The 20,455-nt window shown below is 37.8% G+C and overlaps 1 protein-coding gene across 1 annotated transcript in view; it reads left to right on the plus strand.

Moving 5' to 3' along the window:
* Positions 1 to 20,455, plus strand: part of SYT10 (synaptotagmin 10) — a 90,799-nt gene that overhangs the window by 27,188 nt on the left and 43,156 nt on the right. Inside the window, exon 2 of the mRNA XM_069102826.1 lies at positions 1,865 to 2,213. Within this exon, the coding sequence (XP_068958927.1) occupies positions 1,865 to 2,213 (349 nt within the window). The remainder of the gene's footprint in view (positions 1 to 1,864; positions 2,214 to 20,455) is intronic.

The raw sequence follows: 20,455 nt of genomic DNA on the forward strand, positions 1-20,455 counted from the left end.
AGAGTCCCCCAGCTTTGAAAAACCCAGAATGTGGAAACCCAGATGTTGACTGGGTATGGATGTAATGGTTGGACAGTTCGGAAATCTGTCTACTTGATGTTTCTGTCTTGATAATTATGCCTGTATACTTTGAGGTTCAGGGTGCTGACCTTTTCTCCTGAACAAGGTAAATGATATATGTCTGACTGATTAAAGTAAGCTTGTTAACCCATTTTGAGTTGCTTTCCTTTAACAAAGCAGATCCAGGAACCTGTGGTAGCTGCAAACCCTGAGGACGCTTGGGGTGCTTGCTGCTACAAGAGGTTGGAAGCCAGATTACCAAAGGTTTTGAGTTTAGATAAGACAAAGACAGCTAGTGTAGACAACTATTTCTAGGAGTTTGGCCAAGACAGAGCTAGGAAGATAGATTGAAGGGACGGAGTATCCTGCAGAAGTGTTCTTTTTTCACCCAGGATATGGGGAATTGGGGTGTGTTTGTAGGAGGGAGAGAAGGAGGAAAAAGAAGAGAAGGGGAAAAGAATGATTGTTGGCCACTTGTAGTACATAAGAAAATACATTTCTGGAGCTATCAAAAGGGGCCGGTAGAGCTCTAACATGAGTGCACACAGCAGAATATCTAGTTTCTTAAAATGGTGAAGTTCCTACTTAGACTCTAGGAGGCAATTCATACTAATATTTAACATTCTTACCTTCTTAAAGCAAGTATGTTTCAGCTTGATGCTTTTAAGGATGACCCAGGCAAAGATTTTGCAGATGGTCACTTCCTAATACACCTACTGTGTTTCCCTGATAATAACACACTGTCTTATTATTTTTTGGACAGAAAAACACCAGAGGGCTTATTTTCAGGGGAGGGCTTATTTTAATGAACATTGACAGCAATTTTAATAAACAGGTAAATGTGAACAAAAAAATGTACCTTTATTCAATAAGCAAATCACTGGGGAAGAACAGGATGATGCGCTCACTGCTGCAGCTCTGATTGGATGCAGCTCAGAGCGCGGCGTGCGTTTCACGGGGGGGGGGAGGGGACGGTGCATACAGAGGGTACCGTAATGTAGCGTGTAGAGCAGGGGATCACCTTCACTACAGTAGCAATCTCAATAGGGCTTATTTTCGGGGGAGGGCTTATTTTAGAGGAATCTTACACAGTAAGGGGAGGGCTTATTTTGGGGATAGGTCTTATTATCGGGGAAACACGGTAGTAGTCATCAACCTTTAGCTGTTCAAATTTTAGAATGAATTCATGATATATTTGGAAATGATACTTATGTATCTTGTAAATATGTGTTCAAGACATCCCCCCATAATCAAGTTTTCCCAAGAGTCTTTAAAAAATTAAAAAGGCAAAAGGGATAATTTTCCGCTTTCAGGGACTATATGAAAACTATGTGGCTTTTTAAAAAAGTTACTGAGAATGTAGTGGATAAAGTGGGTAGAGCTCTGGGGTTGGAGTCAGGAAGATCTGACTTAAAATTTGACCTCAGACATTTATTGATTATATGACCCTGGGCAAGTCACTTAACATCTTTTTGCACCAATTTCCTCAACTATAAAATTGGGATAATGAGATTTATTTCCAAGGTTGTGAGGATCAAATGATATGATATTTGTAAATTAGACTGGCATATAGTGGGTGGTTTATAAATGCTTATTCTCACCCATATATTTAAAATGCTTTCCAAATTTTAAAGTACTAGATATCAGGAAGAAATGCCTATTAAGAGAGGCATTAAAGGAGGAAAGAATTATCTTCAAAATAGTATAATTTCAAAGTTTCGTCTCTTTTATACAGTGCCTGATATATAATAGGTGCTAAATAAATGTCTGTAGATCAATTTCTATGTGTTGATTTTTTTTACAGATATTTCTGTCAGTCTTTTAGCTGTAGTAGTCAGCTTTTGTGGACTGGCATTGCTGGTGGTCTTATTCCTTGTCTTCTGGAAACTCTGTTGGCCATATTGGAGAAGGAAAACTCTTACTTCCAATGTCAGTATCCTGCCACAGAGCGTGTCAAGTATTCCAGTCTTTGAGACTGAGGAAAAAGAAGAGAAAAAAGAAAATGACAAGCTGTCTCCTCAAATTGAGTCTGCAATGAAAATCAGCCATACTTCCCCAGATATACCCACTGAAGTACAGAATGCTTTGAAAGAACAGCTCATTAAACATAAATATATCCAGAGACAGACCACTGAGCCTACATCTTCATCACGGTAAGGAAAATCAAAATATATAACCAATAGTAATTTTATGTGTTTCCCCAAAGAACAGAGTTGGGGTAAAGAGGGCAAAGGAGGACAAATAGATGGGAAATCAGAAAGATCAACACAAAAGAGGGAACAGACATTCATAGAGAGAGAAAGGTGGAAAGGAAGAATGTAGCAGATATGACAACTCTCAAGGAGAGAGGTATAACAGAAGGGAAATGATGATGGGATGGAATGACAATGATAGAAACAGATAGCTGATATGTAGTACACAACAAATTACAAAGGAATTTGTTTACATTATCTGATTTGAATCTTTGAAAAAGCTTGTGAGGTAGATACAAATGTTATTGATCATTATTTATATTTTACAGATAAGTAAATGTAGATAGAGAGAAGTTAAGCAAATTTGCCTGTGATCATTTATCTAAAAGTCATAGGCACTATTTGGTCCCAGGTCTTTCTGACTCCAAGTCTAGCAGATTTCCTTTCCAATATAACACCACACTACTACTGGACCCAGGAGTGTTGGTGTGCTTGTCCCCTGCCTTATTTGAGTACCCTAGATCAGGACCAACTAACATGAACTGCATTCAGGAAGCCTGGCCTCCAAGTAAAAGGGTCAAATTATTTTTGTATGACTCCCTATGCCTCACCACAAGAATTACTTAAAGCTTTAGTTTGTCTAACATCTGGAGACTCCCTAAAATGGGAGAGTATAAAAGTTTTAAATGTATAATAAAAATAAGATACAGCATAGCTATTTATTTCCTCCACACAGAATAAATACTTAACAAAAAAAGACTCACAAGTACTAACTGACAAAGACTTAATAAGCAACAGTAATTCTAATGTTTGCTTGAAAGATTAATGTTTACAACATTAAACATGAAATATTTTTCAAGACTGTTGGATAAGCATTTCAGCTCTGCATGGTCTCTCTCATCATCTATGTCTTTGGAAAATCCAGGGCAAGAGTTGAATCCAAAAAGCAGTATAGTAGATAGCTTGCAAATTCCATAGTGCAGCCAGTGCCAACCGAGTGATCCCTTATCTCTCAACTTCCAGAATTTCTAAGGTTGGCTCCAACACTAGAAATGTCTATCCCAAGATCAAAATTCAGTCCCTTGTGATCAGAAAAGAAATTAAAAGCAGAAGCAGAAGAGAGTTTTAAGATCCGGTTCCAAACTCACGTAGGCCAGCTCTTCTTCTGGCTGTAATATCTAAGTAGCATGCTGTATTTGAGAGAGGGAGGGAGGGAGAAGAAGATGGAGAGAGACAAAGGAAGAGAAATCATTCTTTTAAGCTTTTAATCTTATTTAATAAATTTTTGTGCAGTCCTGGGGAGGGGAGTGTGGAGGGGGTCAAGAAGGAAGTAGGGACCATCAGGGTTTGTCATGTCACCCCAAAATGCCAAATTCTTAAGGATGAGAACATGTGGCCCTGGGAGAGGCCATGGTGCAGGCTCATCATTTCATGGGTAGTATCACGACCAGAACATGTGTCATCAGAAGTGGCCAGGGCCCTGGTCTATCCCTATACATTTTCCATGAGGCACCCAGTGTTAAAGCTCCTCAAAAAGCTTATGTAATGTAAACTGACCATTTGAATCTATTATATACCATACTTTGAAATATTATTTAGCAGTGCTGATAGCTAAGCCAGGAAGAGCCAAAGAAAAACAATATGAGAGATAAATGTCTCTAATGAATAATGATGCAAAAATTTTGAATAAAATGTTAGCAAAAAGATTACAGTTATTTATCATCAGGATAATACACTATGACCAGGTGGTATTTATACATGGAGTGCAGGGCTGGTTCAATATTCGGAAAATGACCAGCATAGATGACCATATCAATAACTAAACTAACAGAAATCACATGATTATCTCAATAGTTGCTAAAAAGCATTTGACAAAATACAGCACCCATTCATATTCATAACACTAGAGAGCATAGAAATAAATGGAGTTTTTCTTAAAATGATTAGCATCTATCTAAAACTAAAAGTTCACTTTATATGTAATGAGAAAAAAACTAAAGCTTTCATAATAAAATCAGTGATGAAACACAAATGCTTGCCCATTATCGCCACTATCATTCAATATAGTATTAGAAATGTTAGCATTGGGGCGGCTAGGTGGCTCAATGAAAAGAGCACTGGCCGAGTCAGGAGGACCTGAGCTCAAATCCAGCCTCAGACACTTAACACAAAACTAGCCGTGTGACCTTGGCCAAGTCACTTAACCCCAATTGCCCTACCTTCCCTTCTCCAAAAAGCAAAGAAACAAAAAACAAACAAAAAGAAATGTTATCATTAGCAATAAGAGAAGAAAAAGAAATGGAAGGAATTAGACTAGGCAATGAGGAAACAAAGCTATTATTCTTTAGAGATGATAAGATGGTAGGCTTATAGAATCCTTGAGAATCAACTAAAAAACTACTTGAACTAATTAACAACTTTAGCAAAGTTGCAAGATATAAAATAAACACACATAGCTCAAAAGTATTTACATATATGTATCTATATGTGTATGTGTGTATGTATGACCAGGAAAGCCCAGTAGCAAGAGATAGAAAGAGAAATTCCATTTAAAATAACTATAGACATCATAAAATATTTGGGAGTCTGCCTTTCAAGACAAACCCAGGAGTTATGTGGATACAATTACAAAAGCCTTTCACACAAAATAAAGTCAGCTAAATCACAAATCATGGGTAGGCTGAGCTAATATAACAAAAATTACAATTCTACCTAAATTAATTTACTTATTCAATGTCATATCAATCAAACTACCAAACACCTATTTTGTAGAGCTAGAAAGAAATAATAAAATTCATCTGAAAGAACAAAAGTTCAAGAATATCAAGGGAATCGATGAAAAAATGTAAAGGGAGGTGCTTAGTCATAACAGATCTAAAATTGTATTATAAAGTAGAAAACATCAAAACTATTTGTACTAAGAAATAGAGTGGTGGAATAGTGCCAAGATGGCGAAGTAAAAGCAGGGACTTGCTTGAGCTCTCTCCCAAACCCCTCCAAATGGCTGTAAAAAACATTTAAACAAATTCTAGAACTACAGAACTGTAATGTTAAGGGAATTTGAAGATCTTTCCCGCCCCTTAATAGACCCATGTGATGTGCTTTGGGCTTTGGTCCAGCTCACTGGAGCCCATAGTGGGAGGAGCTTGCCAAAGTGGGGAGCAGGAAGATAGAACTAGAAAGAGCTGGGAGAGAGTGGGGCAGCACCATGGAGAGAGCTGAGGCAGAGCAGCTAGCATGAGTGAGAGAGGGAGGAATTTTGCCTAGGGGAGTTTGTTTGTGGGGAGGCCTAACAGGGAAGGCATGGGAATGGCAGTGTTTCCTGCATTGGTGAGGTGTACAGACTTCCTTGTTACTATGGTGGAATTGACTTTCTGTTATCTGTATAAATATCTGGGTTTCATCTTTGAGGAAGAGAGTTTTGTACATTTCTGTTTTGTAATATAGTTGATATCTGGTATTGCTTGGTCTGCCTTCCTTCACATTTTTTTTTTCATTGATTCCCTTGACAATACTGATCTCTTGTTCTTCCAGGTGAGTTTTGTTATAATTTTTTCTAGCTCTATAAAATAATTCTTTGGTAGTTTAATTGGTATGGTACTGAGTAAATAAATTAATCTAAATAGAATTGTTTTTATTATATTGGCTCAGCCTATCCATTAGCAATGAACATCTCTCCTTGTTTACATCTGTCTTTATTTGTCTGAAATGTGTTTTGTCATTGTGTCCATATAATCTCTAGGTTTGTCTTGGCAAGTAGACTCCCAAGTATTTTATATTGTCTGCAGTTATTTTCAATTGAATTTCTCTTTCTCTTTCTGCTTTGTTTTGTTGGTAATATACATAAATACTGATGATTTATGTGGGTACATGTTATATCCTGCAACTTTGCTTAAGTTGTTAATTGTTTGAACTAATTTTTTGTTTCAGTGTCTTAGGTTCACTAAGTATACTATCATATTATCTTCCAAGAGTGATAGTTTTGTTTCTTCATTGCCTATTCTAATTCCTACAATTTCTTTTTCTTCTCTTATGACTATAGTTAGCATTTCTAGTGCAATATTGAATAATTGTGGTGATAGTGGAAATACCTGATTCATCCCTGATCTTATTGGGAAGGCTTCAAGTTTATCTCTACTACAGATAACACATGCTCTTGGTTTTAGATAGATACTACTTATCATTTTAAGGAAAACTCCATTTATTCCCATGGTCTCTACTGTTTTTAATAGGAATGTGTTATATTTTGTCAGAGGCTTTTTTCTGCATTTATTAATATAATCATAAGATATTTGTTGTTTTTGTTATTGATATGGTCAATAATACTGATGGTTTTTCTAATGTTGAACCAGCCCTGCATTCCTGTTATAAATCCCCCCAGTCTTAGTTTATGATCTTTGTGATGTATTGTTGTGATCTCTTAGCGAGTATTTTATTTAAAACTTTTGCATTGATATTCATGAAGGAAATTGTGTTACAGTTTTATTTCTCACCATATTTGTGTCATAAAAGGAATTTGGTACGACTCCTTTTTTTTTCCAGACAGAAGGTTTCTTCAGTGATACATAGATTTCAAACAATACACTAGAAGAAGGTATATTACACAGTGGTCAAATTCACATGCTTTCACAACCTCTATAAAACACTTTAGAATTATGATTCAGATGGTAAAACTCAAAATCCAAAATGTTGAGCTACCTCATTTATAGTTCATGTTAGACATGAACTGTTTTGTAATATAATGTAATATAATCCTCTCCTGAACTAGTTGTGCCCATCCCCATGATACCAGGTCATAAGACTGATAATACAACAGCCTAGACAATGGCTGTTCCCTCTCTTAAAGAAATAAGCCAAGATCACAGGTTTTTCTTTCTCCACCATAATGAACCAGTCATAGATTCCATTTCCCTCAGTTTCCACTACTGCTTAAATTTTGCCACCAAATGGCAATAGGCTAGCTCTCATAGAGTACTGGTTCAGTAGGACTCCTTCTTTACCTATTTTTTTTAATAGTTAATACTATTTGGATTAATTGTTCCTTAAATGTTTGGCAGAATTCACTTGTAAATACATCTGGTCCAGAGAATTTTTCCTGTGGAGCTCATTTATGCTTGTTCAAATTCTTTTTCTAAGAGAGGACTATTTAAGTATAACATTTCCTCTTCTGTTAATCTGGGTGCTTCATATTTTTGGAAATATTCATCTATCTCAGTTAGATTGTCCATTTTGCTGGCATAATTGGGCAAAATAACTACAAATAATTGCTTTATCTTCATTGGTGGTACATTCACTCTTTTCATTTTTTATATTGATAATCTGGTTTTCTTCTTTGTTTTTAAAATTCAAATTAACCGATGGTTTTTCATAAAACCAGCTCCTACATTTATTGATTAGTGCAGTTATTTTTGTTTTTTGTTTTGTTTTGTTTTTTACTTTAATGTGCTAGTTGTATTGCTCTTTTTCCTTAGTTTTACCTACTGACCTCCCTGGATCCCTTTAAATCCCAACTAAGATCCCATGTTCTACAGGAAATCTTCCTCCAAGCCCTATTCCTTCCTTCTGTTAATTATTTCCCATTTATCCTATATAAAACATGCTTTGTATTTATTTGTTTGCATGATGTCATCACTATTAGATTGGAAGCTACTTGAGAGCAAATACTGTCTTTTGCCTCTTTTTGTGTCCCTGACATTTTATACAGTACCTGGCACATAGTAGGCATTTAATGTTTATTGATTCCACCTCCTCCAATGCGTGTAAAAAATGATTCTAAGCAAACTTTAGAGCTACAGGACCCACAAAGTTACAGAGAGAAACAAATCTCCTGCTGAAGGAAGCCCAGCAGGCCGGAAGGGTCCATTGCAATGAGCTGGGAGCAGAGTGCAGTCCCGACTGAGCCATGGTTTTAGTCCCAGGGTACCCCAACCAGAAGATGGCTGGAGCAGACTTCACCAGAGTAAATCACCAGCAGCTGTAGCGGTTTCCAGACTTCTCAATCCACACATACCTAAGACAAAGTAAAAGGTCAGTGTGGAACTTTGTTGGGAATAGGGGGAGTGCGGTCTGGCTGCTGCCCCTGGAGCAAGAAGTGGAAGACCTGCACTGGCTGGAGCCACTGCTGCATGACTGCTTCTGGTGCTCCTGGTCTGCAGATTGTAGGGGGATCAAGCAACCATTCAGAGGGTAATCATTTTTGCTTTTACCTGCTTGGATCTGGATCATGGTCTTGGGTGGTGGTCCTCGAGTGTGTGACCAGTGAGCCAGAGTGTGTGGGGGCTGTAGAGAGGGCACCCATCTAATAGCTCTGACAGCTACAAAAACCTCAGCGATTTGGGACACAGCTCTCTCCATTCTGGAAGCAGAGTACTACTGTGGCAAAGAGCTCAAAAGTCAAGTTATTGGCTGGCAAGATGAGCAAACAGAGGAAGCACAAACAGACGATAGAATCCTTTTTTGGGGGACAAAAACGATCAAGGCACGGAGAGGGAGGAAGGCTTCAAAGTGAGAACTCATGCATCAAAAGCCTCCAAGAAAAAATATGAATTGGTTACAGGCCATGGAGGAGCTCAAGAAGGATTTTGAAAATCAAGTAAGAGAAGTGGAAGAAAAATTGGGAAGAGAAATGAGAATAATGCAAGAAAATCATGAAAAGCGAGTCAACAGCCTGCTAAAGGAAACCCAAAAACACACTGAAGAAAACAACACCTTAAAACAATAGATTAACTCAAATGGCAACAGAGGCCCAAAAAGCCAACGAGGAGAAGAATGCTTTAAAAAGCCAAATTTGCCAGATGGAAAAGGAATTTCAAAAAGTCACTGAAGAGAATAACTCCTTCAAAATTAGACTGGAGAAACTGGAAGCTAATGACTTTATGAGAAATCAAGATACTATAAAAACAGATCCAAACAAATGAAAAAAAATAGAAGGCAATGTGAAATATCTCATCAGAAAAAACAATGACCTGGAAAATAGATCCAGGAGAGATAATTTAAAAGTTATTGGTCTACCTGAAAGCCATGATCAAAAAAAGAGTCTAGACACCATCTTTCAAGAAATTATCGATCAAAATTGCCCTGATATTTTAGAACCAGAGGGCAAAATAAAAATTGAAAGAATCATCTCTTGAAAAAGATCCCAAAAAGAAAACTCCTAGGAATATTATAGCCAAATTCCAGGTCAAGGAGAAAATACTGCAAGCAGTCAGGAAGAAATAATGTGAGTATTGTGGAAACACAATTGGGATAACACAAGACCTAGCAGCTTGTACATTAAGGGATTAAAGGGCTTGGAATATGATATTCTGGAGATCAAAGGATCTAGGATTAAAACCAAGAATCACCTACTCAGCAAAACTAAGTATAATGCTACAGGGGAAAATATGGTTATTCAATGAAATAGAATACTTTCAAGCATTCTTGATGAAAAAACCTGAGCTGAAAAGAAAATTTGTCTTTCAAATACAGGAAGCAAGAGAAGCATGAGAAGGTAAACAGGAAAGAGAAATCATAAGGAACTTATTAAAACTGAACTATTTACATTCCTACATGGAAAAATGATAATTGGAACTCATAAGACTTTTCTCAGTATGAGGATAGCTGAAGGGAATATATGTGTGTATACATATGTATATACATATATGTATGTATAGGAGGATGTATGTGTATATAAATATATATGTGATTGTGGGCATTTGTATATTCATGTATACACAGATGGCACAGGATGAGTTGAATGTGAAGGGATGATATCTAAAAAATAAAATTAAAATGTGAGAGAGGAATTTATTGGGAGAAGAAGAAAGGGAATGACAGATTAGGGTAAATATTGTCATATAAAAGAGGCAAGAGAAAATTCTCACAGTGGAGGGGAAGAGCAGGAAGGTGAAAGGGAATGGGACAACCTGATTCTCATTGAATTTGGCTGAGGGAGGGAATAACAAACACACTCAATTGGGTATCTTACCCTACAGGACATTATTGGGGGGGGGTAGGGGAGAAGAGGAGGGAGGATAGAAGGGAGGGAAGATTAGGGGAGAGGGTAGTTAGAAGGAAACATTTTTGAAAAGGGATAGGGTCAAAGGAGAAAATAGAATAAGTGGGGAGTGGGATAGGATGGCAGGAAATATAGTTAGGCTTTCATAATATAACTCCTATGGAAATGATTTGGGTAACTACACATGTACTATCTATATTGAATTGCTTATCTTCCCAGTGGGGGTGGGTGAAGAGGGAAGAAAGGGAAAAAAATCTGGAACTCAACATTTTAAAAACAAATGTTTAAAAATTGTTTTTTTACATGCAACTGGGAAATAAGACATACAGGTACTGGGGTATAGAAACCCATCTTGCCCTACTAGAAGGTCAGGAGGTTGAAGGGAGAGGATATAAGAGAGAACAGATTGGAGGAAAGGGTATTCAGTAGAATCACTATTCTGGGGTGGAGGTAGGGGGAAGACTGGGAGAGAAAAAATTGTAACTCAAAATCTTGTGGAAATGAATGTTGAAAACTAAAAATAAATTAAAAATTTGAAAAAACATAATGTTTCCTGGTTGGTTGATTGTTATTTGTTGTTGCTGTTTTGTTTTGCTTTTGTAAAAGGGAAGGGATCACTAGCAGCTGTGAGATAAGGAAGGTATATCAACCAGGAGGTGGCACTTGCACAGGATTTTGATCTTAAGATTTAAAAAAAAAATTATCAATTAGGAAATTAGCAACACATCAATATTATCAGGCACAAGGAAGGCCATGAATATTACATTATGTTTGATTTTAAAATGTATATGTTAAGTTTAACATGGTATTGCCAGTGTTGCTTTGTTCATCTGTTTCTCCTTCTGAACTAAAGTCTCTCTTCTGGGTGTTTTAAAATGTATCGTAATGAGCTTTGCTTGCCTTTCTTTCTTATTGTGCATCTTTATCACAACCTTAGCAACTCTACGCCTCAAATAAAAGCTGTCCTTTGTACCAAATAAATATAGCCAAGCAAAAGAAATTTGTTTTGTATGGTCTCTCTGAAAATATGTCATTCTGAACCTTTGACCCATTACTTCTGCACCAAGAAGTATTTCATCATCATTTCTTAAATCTTCCACGGTTTGTTTTTCCTTCCATTTACAATACTGTGGTTGTTGTACAAATAGTTATCCTGGTTCTGCTTACTTCACTGTGCATCAGTTCATACTAGTCTATTAATTCATCCTAGGTTTCTCTGAATACATCCTTTTCATCTTTAAGTTGCAATAATATTCCCTTTTCTTCAAATACTATAATTTGTTCAACCATTCCTATTCAGCCAGTTCAGATATAACAAAAAGTGCTGCCACAAATATTTTTTCTGCATGTGGGTCTTTAGTCCTTTGGAGTTTATGCTTAGTAATTGTATTGCTGTGTCAAGGTCAGTTTAGTAGATTTGGAGGTATAATTCCAAATTGTTTTCCAGAATTGTTGGATTAATTCCCAGCTGCAACAACTTTTGCAAGACTTGCCATTTCTCATATTTGTCATCTTAGTCAATTTGATAGGCAATGTTAGTAATTGGAACATTTTTTATACATTTATTGAAAGCTTTATGTCTTCCTTTGAAAACTGCGTGTTCATGTCTTTTAGAGAATAATTTTCTCATGTATGACCATCCCAACTTGTGACTGAGGAGTAAAAATGCAGGGCATGGATGTGAAAACATTGATAAATGGGGAAGTAAGAGACATCAACGTGTATGTTTTAAATGTATGTTGAATAGACATTAACATGTATATTGAATTCTCTAATGGCCAAAGCTGGGGTGGAGAGGACTGTGAGCAACGTATTAAACTCCTTGAGAAAAGAGGAAGAACGGCTGGCTCACTTCCCAGTTGCCACTAGGATCTGATTAGGTTGCCTGTGAGGATGTGCCCTGTATATTTTTCTTTCCCTTCTGAAATGTCCCAAGATATTTTGCAATTTACAGGCTAGATTTCTTTCTTAAGGACCATGCCTTAAACCCAAACTCACTCTGGCTCTCATTGATTGGCCAACATTAGGTCCCAGGCCAAACCCCATTTGGTCATTGTTTGGACCCTGACTGACTCAGAGTAAACGTAAATAAGAATTGTTTCTTTTTTGGGCCAAAACCCCTGAGAGTCTTCCCCTTACAGTTTGATTTTTTTTCCCTGGCCTAAGTTAAAGAGGCCATTCTTTGTGTCATTTCTTACCTAGCCTTAATCACTGAATGTGTGTTGCCTCAGTCAAACTGAGACCTGCTGAAGACCTTAACTTTGAAAGACCAAAGTCTTCTACGACATCTGGGACCATCTTGATGTGTATTTGGCCACTGGAGCGATGACTCTGGAAGAGATAGCGAGACTAGTGACTTTGCACAGCCCAACCTCACTTAAATCCAATTCACTCACATGTCATGGCATCACCTCCCTGATGGCATAGCCCTCTTCAAGAACAAAGGACAGTTAATAACAACCAGTATAGACTTCAGCAAAACTTAAAGTCTCAAAGGATAAAGACAGAAACAATTAAACTTGAGAGTGAGGTTTTTTCACATGTAAATGAAACACTCCGCACCTTAGAAGAGATTCTGAGGCTTGAATTCAGTTTGAGTGACTGAAATGACAGGCCCCAGTGATAATGAACATGGCAGGAGTGGTAAATACTTTTGCTCTAGCATAAGTGTTTAAGTGTAGAAGTTCAATAGGAGTATGGGAAGTATGTTAGTGTTATCATTACAAGTAAAATGACATTCACTGAGGGATCCTAGAACCGAACAAGGAAGAATGATCAAACCAGAGAGGTTAAAAGAAAGTTAAAGCTCTCCCATCACCTGCATGGAAGATGAAAAACCTCAGAGTGAAGACCCTGAAGGAAGAGAAATGGTAAGGCTTGGGCCAGTTATAAGGTAATGGCCTCTGCCCTTTCTGAAAGAGCACTGTAACACTCCAGCTCAAATAAAGCAATATTCAGCTATGCCTGAGGCTACGGATTATGAAGACTATCGCTGCCCATTGACAATCCTCACAGGCCAGCCTGTCTATATGAGGGGTCAGCGTAGTAGCCAAGTGACATGTTCTATTCTGCCTGGAAGCAGACCAGCCCATACAACACAGGTGCTAGCAGCTGACATTTATGCCCTGTTTCCCGCAGTGAAACTTCATGAGTACTAGAGAAAGCACGACATCAAGGCCCTCCAGTTCTGTAGTTACGCTTGTTTTTTTCTGTCATTTTACTCTAATTTTGTGCTTTTTCTTCTCTTTCCCACATAGTCTGTGTATATTTATGGGAGAGTGTGCTTTAGGGTTTAAGGGAAATTTTTTGGTAAATGTCTTTTCTAAGAGCTAATTAAGGCTACTCAGAGTTAATGAAAAGCACAACAGTGGGGGCTCATGATCAAATAATATGTTTGTAAAGTGTATAGCCCAGTACCTGGCACATATGATAAGAGCTTAATGAATGTTTTTGCCTCAGCCTTCCCCTCAAAAGCTACAGTCTTAGGAGTCACCCTTATATAGCCCTTAGAACCTGAATTATCAGGCGTCCTTCTGGAAATCCAATCAAACAGCACCACTGAAAGTTGGGGAAGCAAGCCCAGAAGGAGTGCTATTTAAATGTATATTTAAATATAAATATTATGTATCCTCTCTGAGCCTGAGTTTCCTCATTTATAAAATAAGGGGGTTGGACTAGGCAATCTCTAAATTCTTTTCTTTTTTTTAAAGTTTAATTTATGTTATTTTTAGTTTTGGGAATAAAACAAACATTTCCATAACAGTGTAAAAAAAAAAAGATGATTGCACATGAAACTGCAAATCTATTATGTACAACTTGCTAATTCCCTACAAATACACTAAAAAGTTATTGTGTAAATTTTTTTATTTTTATCCTTTTTTTCTTCACTCTATCCTCAGCTCCACCCTAAAGATGGCTACCAGTAGACACAAATACATGTGTATGTGTGTGTGTCTGTGTGTGTACATACATATGTAAAATTATTCTATACATACTTCCATTTATCAGTTCTTTCTCTGGATGTAGATAGTATCTTTCTTTTTTTTTTAAAAGCAATTGGGGTTAAGTAACTTGCTCAAGGTTACACGGCCAGGTGTTTCTGGGTGGGTGCTAAGTGTCTGAGCCCGGGATTCGATCTCGAGGTCATCCTGACACTGGAGCCGGTGCTCTTACTTGCTGTGCTACCTGGCCGCCCCTTAGCATCTTTCTTACTGTCCTTTATTTTTAATTTGTGTATTTACAATAGTCAAAATTACTTAGTTGCTCAAAGTTGTTCTTAAAACAATATTGCTGTTAGTGTAAACAACATTCTCTTGGTTCTACTCATTTCACTCTTTACCGCTTCATACAAGTCTTTCTATGCCTTTCTAAGATCACTGTGCTCATCATTTCTTTATAGCACAGTAGTATACAGCCACACACCACCGCTTGTCCAGTCATTCCCCAATTGATGAGGATTCCTGGAGTTTCTAGCTCTTTATCACCACAAAGAGAAGTGCTGTAACCATCCCATTCATATTCAAACTTACAATGACTATTTGTGAATTTCTCTCCATTTTATTTTTACTCAATATTTTCTTTCTATCTTTTTTTTTTACCACATCTCTGCTACCTCATCTTCCTTACCCCGCCCTGCTACTCCCTGTTCACCCACCCCTCCGAGAGTCTCCCCCCCATCCAAATTTTAATTTTTTTCATGAACAGAAAGATTTTTTCCTCTTAGCCCCACCCTTTGCCATTGGAAAAGAAAAAGAGAAAAACAAAACATTTGTAATGAATGCGCAAGGCCTAGAATCCTAGTTTCCCAGAGTGGGTAATACCGCCCCATGGGCGACGCTAGAATGCTCCAGGGCGGCGGTAGTAACTTCACCTGCCATTGGGGGGCGTGGAATAAAAATAACAGGGTAGTGCTGAAAGCATAAGGGGAGAAGGGAAGAGGAGAAAATTTTGGGAAAATGTTCATATATGTGGCATGTGTTCTGTAACAGAGTTAAAGTCATAGTGATTATATTATTTTCCAAATAAACACACAAAATCCAACTTAAGACCCAACAGGTCTTAACAAGCAATTTGGCAGGCCAGCGGGACATGCAGAGCTGAGAAGTCCAGCCTGCATTGTCAGGAATATGTGCATAAAATGACTTATTGACAATATAGTATATGGTTACATGATGCAATACTGCGTCATCAAAATTTCAATGCAGAAAAACATCATAAATTTACAATGTTATTAAATTTAATTCGCATCATTTAAAAATATAGCATATTTTTGAAATGATTCAAATTTAAAACAAAATCATTAAAGATTTAAAGAAAGTAGATTTCCAGGGGTGGCTAGGTGGCGCAGTGAATAGAGCACCGGCCCTGGAGTCAGGAGGACCTGAGTTCAAATCCGATCTCAGACACAACACAAAAACTAGCTGTGTGACTTTGGGCAAGTCACTTAACCCCAATTGCCCTCCAAAAGCAAAACCAAACAAAACAAAAAGTAGATTTCCAGGGAGATGCTGAATAACTTTTTTTTAAGGGACTGGTAAGCCAAATAAGTTTGAGAATCTCTGGATCTAAACAAATTCCCAAATTGGCTTTGTCCAAATTCTGTACCCTGAGATCATCTACAGTAAGAGGTGGGTAACATACTTTGTTATTACTCTTTCAGAATCATGTTTGTTCATTGTGCTGAAAAGAGGCATTAAGTCTTTAAAAGTTGTTTGTTTTTACTGCGTTATTGTTGTTGTATAAACTGTCTTTCTTTTGTTCACTCTGCATCTGTTCATACGCACCTCCCCTGTTTTCACTGAAACATTTTTTTCATACTCTATTGCAAGCACAATAACATTCCATTACATAACTTGTTTAACCATTTCCCTATTGATGAGCATCTCTTTAGTTCTTTGCTTCTGCAAAGAATGAATTGTTGTGCCTATTTTTGAACATATGGTCCCTTTCCTTTTTCTCTGATGTCTTTGTATAGGCCTGGTAGTGCTATTGCTGGTCTAAAGAATATGCACTGTTCAATTACTTTTTCTAACATACTTCGAAATTATTCTCCAGAATGGCTGGACTAATTTACAGCTACAGCAACAGTGCATTGAGGCATGTTTTCCTATAGTCACTCTAAAATGCTTTATTTTCCCATTTTTTGGCCAGTTTTGCCAATTTGTGGTTGCCTGTATTTGCATTTTTTCTAATTATTAGTGATTTGGAACTTTTTTTCCAAAGGATTATTAGTATATTAGATTTCTTAGAAAATTTACTTTATTTATCAATTGGGCAATAACTCTTATTCTCATAAATTTTAATCAGTTTCTTGAAAATGAAACCTTTTCTAGAGAAATATGCTGTTTTTTCCTAATTAAATGTTTTCCTTCCCTTAGTTGCATTAGTTTAGTTTGTATAGCAGTTTTTTTTTTTATTCTTTATTTTTAGTTTTCAACAATCACTTCCATAAGTTTAAATTTTCTCCCCCTCCCTCCCCAGTCCTTCCCCAAGAGGGCTCACAATCTGATATGGCCTCTACACACACATTCCTATTAGACACATTTTCACATTAGTTATGTTGCATAGAAGAATTATAACAAATTGGAAAACCATAAGAAAGAAAAAAACAAAACAAAACAAAAAAAAGAAAATAGTATGCTTTGTTCTTCATTCTGACTCCACAGCTCTTTCTCTGGATGTGGCTGGCATTTTCCATCATGTGTTCTTTGGAATTATTCTAGGTCTTTTCATTGCTGAGAAGGTCTAAGTCTATCAAAAATCAGTCCAAGCACATTGCGGCTGTTCTTGTGTGCAGTGTTCTCCTGGTTCTGCTCCCCTCACTCAGCATCAGTCCATATATGTCTTTCAAGGTTTCTCTGAAGTCCTTCTGCTCCTCATTTCTTATAGCACGATAGTATTCCATTACATTCATATGCCACAATTTGTTTGGCCATTCCCCAATTTATGGGCATCTCCTTGATTTCCACTTCTTTACCACCACAAAAAGAGCTGCTATAAATATTTTTGTATATGTAGGTCCTTTTCCCATTTTTATGATATTTTTGTGATATAGTCCTAGGAGTGGTATTGTTGGGTCAAAGGGTATGCACATTTTTATAGCCCTTTGGGTATAGTTCCAAATTGCCCTCCAGAATGGCTGGATCAGCTCACAGCTCCACCAACAATGAATTAGTGTCCCAATTTTCCCTCATCCTCTCCAAAATTTGCCATTATTCTGTTTTGCCATGTTAGCCAATCTGATAGGTGTGACATGGTACCTCAGAGTTGTTTTGATTTGCATTTCTCTAATCAGTAGTGATTTAGAGCATTTTTTCATATCACTATGGATAGCTTTAATTTCTTCCTCTGAAAACTGCCTTTGACCATTTATCAATTGGGTCACTTTTATTTTTATATACTCAAAATTGTCCATATACCGTCTCTGATCTTCTCCATTCTTTTTTTTGGTCATGAATTATTCCCTTCCATTCAGTATCTCTGACTTCCCCCCATTTAACCTGATTGGCTTTAGCTTCTCTGACATAGCTTCCTGTCCTGGGGACATAAAAGATACCAGCTAAGTATAGTCTGGGCCTATCAGAGTCAGTGGTTGCTTAAGACCACGTGATTTGCCATACTGTGAAGGCTTCTTTCCAGATAGAATTGATGGAGAAGTTAAATGCCACTGTATCTTTACTGTATTTGAACAAAGTAAATCTCCTTCACTTTGTCCCAAAACTGCACCTACACTAAGAAGATTCTGGCTTTAGAATTGCACCTACAACCCATTTCACAACCCTTGGATGTGAAAGGCAATGTCTTCCCAATTCCTCGAATTTGTTAATGGTGTCATCCTTTATGTCTAAATCATTCGAAGTTTATCTTCCTCTGTGGTATCAGATATTGGTCTGTGCTTAGTTTCTGCTAGATGATTTTGGAGTTTTTCAGTCTTTTTGGTCAAATATTGAGTTCTTACCCCAGTAGACATAGTTGTAGGGTTTATCAAAGACTAGGCTACTGTGTTCATTTGCTTCTATGTTTTTTATCTGCTCTGTTCCACTGATCAACTTCTATTTCTTTCATATGTGTCTGACTTTTCATGACCCTATATAGGGTTTTCTTGGCAAAGATACTGGAGTGGTTTGCCATCTCCTTCTTAAGCTCATTTTACAGATGAGGCAAACAGGGTTAAGTGACTTGCCCAGGGTCACACAGCTAGTCTGAGGTCAGATTTGAACTTAGGAAGAGTCTTCCTGAATCCATGCTCTGCACTGTGCCACCTAGCTGCCTCCTGTATTTCTTAACTAGTACCAAATCATTTGCTGTATTTACTAACTAATACCAAAATAATTTTGATAATGGTTGCTTTGTATTATAATTTGAAATACAAGTGCTGTGAAAACTCTTTCCTTTTCACTTTTGTTTGTTATTTCGATCTTCTCTGGGCAAACCTGTGCTGCTGGAGTAGTTCTATTCTGGGCCGAGGGTCAGCTGAGTTCATGATCAATTGTAGATTATCCTAATAGGCCAGCCTTGTTCACAGCCCTTGGAGCTGAGTCTGAGATTCTGACCCACCCCTATTATACAGTTCTTGTCCTGGTTACTTTCCTGTCAAGGTGAATTTGTGAACCTTGAACTGGCATAAAAACCCACTGTGGTGTCTCCTTAGATTTCCTATTCACTCACTACTCAGTTTTCTTATTTGTTAAAATAATGTTGGGGGAGGCTCATGATGGAAAATGCTACCCATATCCAGAGAAAGAACAATGGAATCTGAATGCAGATCAAAGCTACTATTTGCACATTTTGTTTTTTCTTGGTTTTCCCTTTTTGTTCTGATTCTGCTTTCCACAACATGACTAACATGGAAATATATTTAACGTGATTGCACATGTATAACCTGTTATCAGATTGCTTTGCCATCTTGGGGTGGGGAAGGGAGGAGAGAGAGGGAGAAAAATTTGGAACTCAAAATCTTATTAAAATGCATGTTGCAAACTATCTTTACATGTAATTGGAAAAATAAAATACTATTTACAAAAAATAGCTTTGGGGAACGTCAGACTATGCTTTTTTCTTCTTCTATTTTCCTAACTTGTTCTCTCTGAGTCATCTTCTACCTCCAGATTTATGATCCTGTCATTCTACAAACTCCAAAGTAGCAAAGATCAGTGAGTGATGGTAGCAGGAATGAGGCCTAGAGATAACAGGGGGATTGAAAAGCCTATGCACTTCTCTTTGTTGGGTGACAAGAGCAAAGTTCCATCTCGTTCACTTGGTGGCTAGAGATGTAGTGTGTTCTGAGGGGAGAGGGGAAAACAGGTTTCCATGATGTCGAAATGGGAGGAGTGAGATATAACAGAAGAGGAAAAAGTCAACATAGAATAGGGATTTCAGAAAGCACAGTAGAAGGGCAAGTCACACCAGGAGATGAGGTGGACGTAGGAAGGAAATGGGAAGTAGGTTTTTTACTCCCTAGACTCTGAATCCTGGGGATTTAGAGAGGAAGGGGGGGGCTTCCTAGCAGAGGACAGTGCCAGGAAATTGCCTTAGCCATCTCAGGAAGCATTGGTGGCTGTGCTTTTAGGCCTTAGATATTGATTTTGTTTTCTCCTCCTGAAGGGGATTCAGGGATCTGGTCATGGGTCAGTCCAGGTAGCCATATAACAACAGTGGAGTAATTATGGAGGACTGATTTACCAGCTCTACCTTGGCCCGGGCCCAGCCATTTACTTAGACATTCTACCTCCGAGTTAAGGGGAAACTATGGTCTTGGGCCTTGATGGTCAGGCCATCCGGGGGCACGGGCCAATCCAAGTGATCCAGTGGTGGTAGAGAAAAGGTAAATTCCACCACTCTGGAGTTTGTAGGGGGAGAAGGAAAGAAGATTGGGCAAGCAGGGAAGGCAAGACTAGGGCCCCTAATGAAGAGTATTTGACTGCTGCCATCATAGCACGTTGAAATCCCAGCTTCTAGACAGAGTTCAGTTGTTCTTTGGGTTAACTGGCAGGCTTCTTTGGGCTCTAGATTGGGGGCTGGGGTGGAAGGAGAGGTCTCTGGATTTTGCTCCGGGTTGTCAGTTGAGATTTACCGGATTTGATTGAGGTCACCTACGTCGAGTTTGAAACCATGTGAATCAATAAAATTGCAAAAGGAATAAAGCGTATAGAGAAGAGGGAAAAAAATTAATTTCATAATAACACCAAATTAGATGTTTCTTTCAAAG

Source organism: Petaurus breviceps, unplaced genomic scaffold, assembly GCF_028583685.1.
Source record: "Petaurus breviceps papuanus isolate PSGF00001 unplaced genomic scaffold, PetGlider_PUasm1.0 558, whole genome shotgun sequence".
NCBI classification, from domain to species: domain Eukaryota; kingdom Metazoa; phylum Chordata; class Mammalia; order Diprotodontia; family Petauridae; genus Petaurus; species Petaurus breviceps.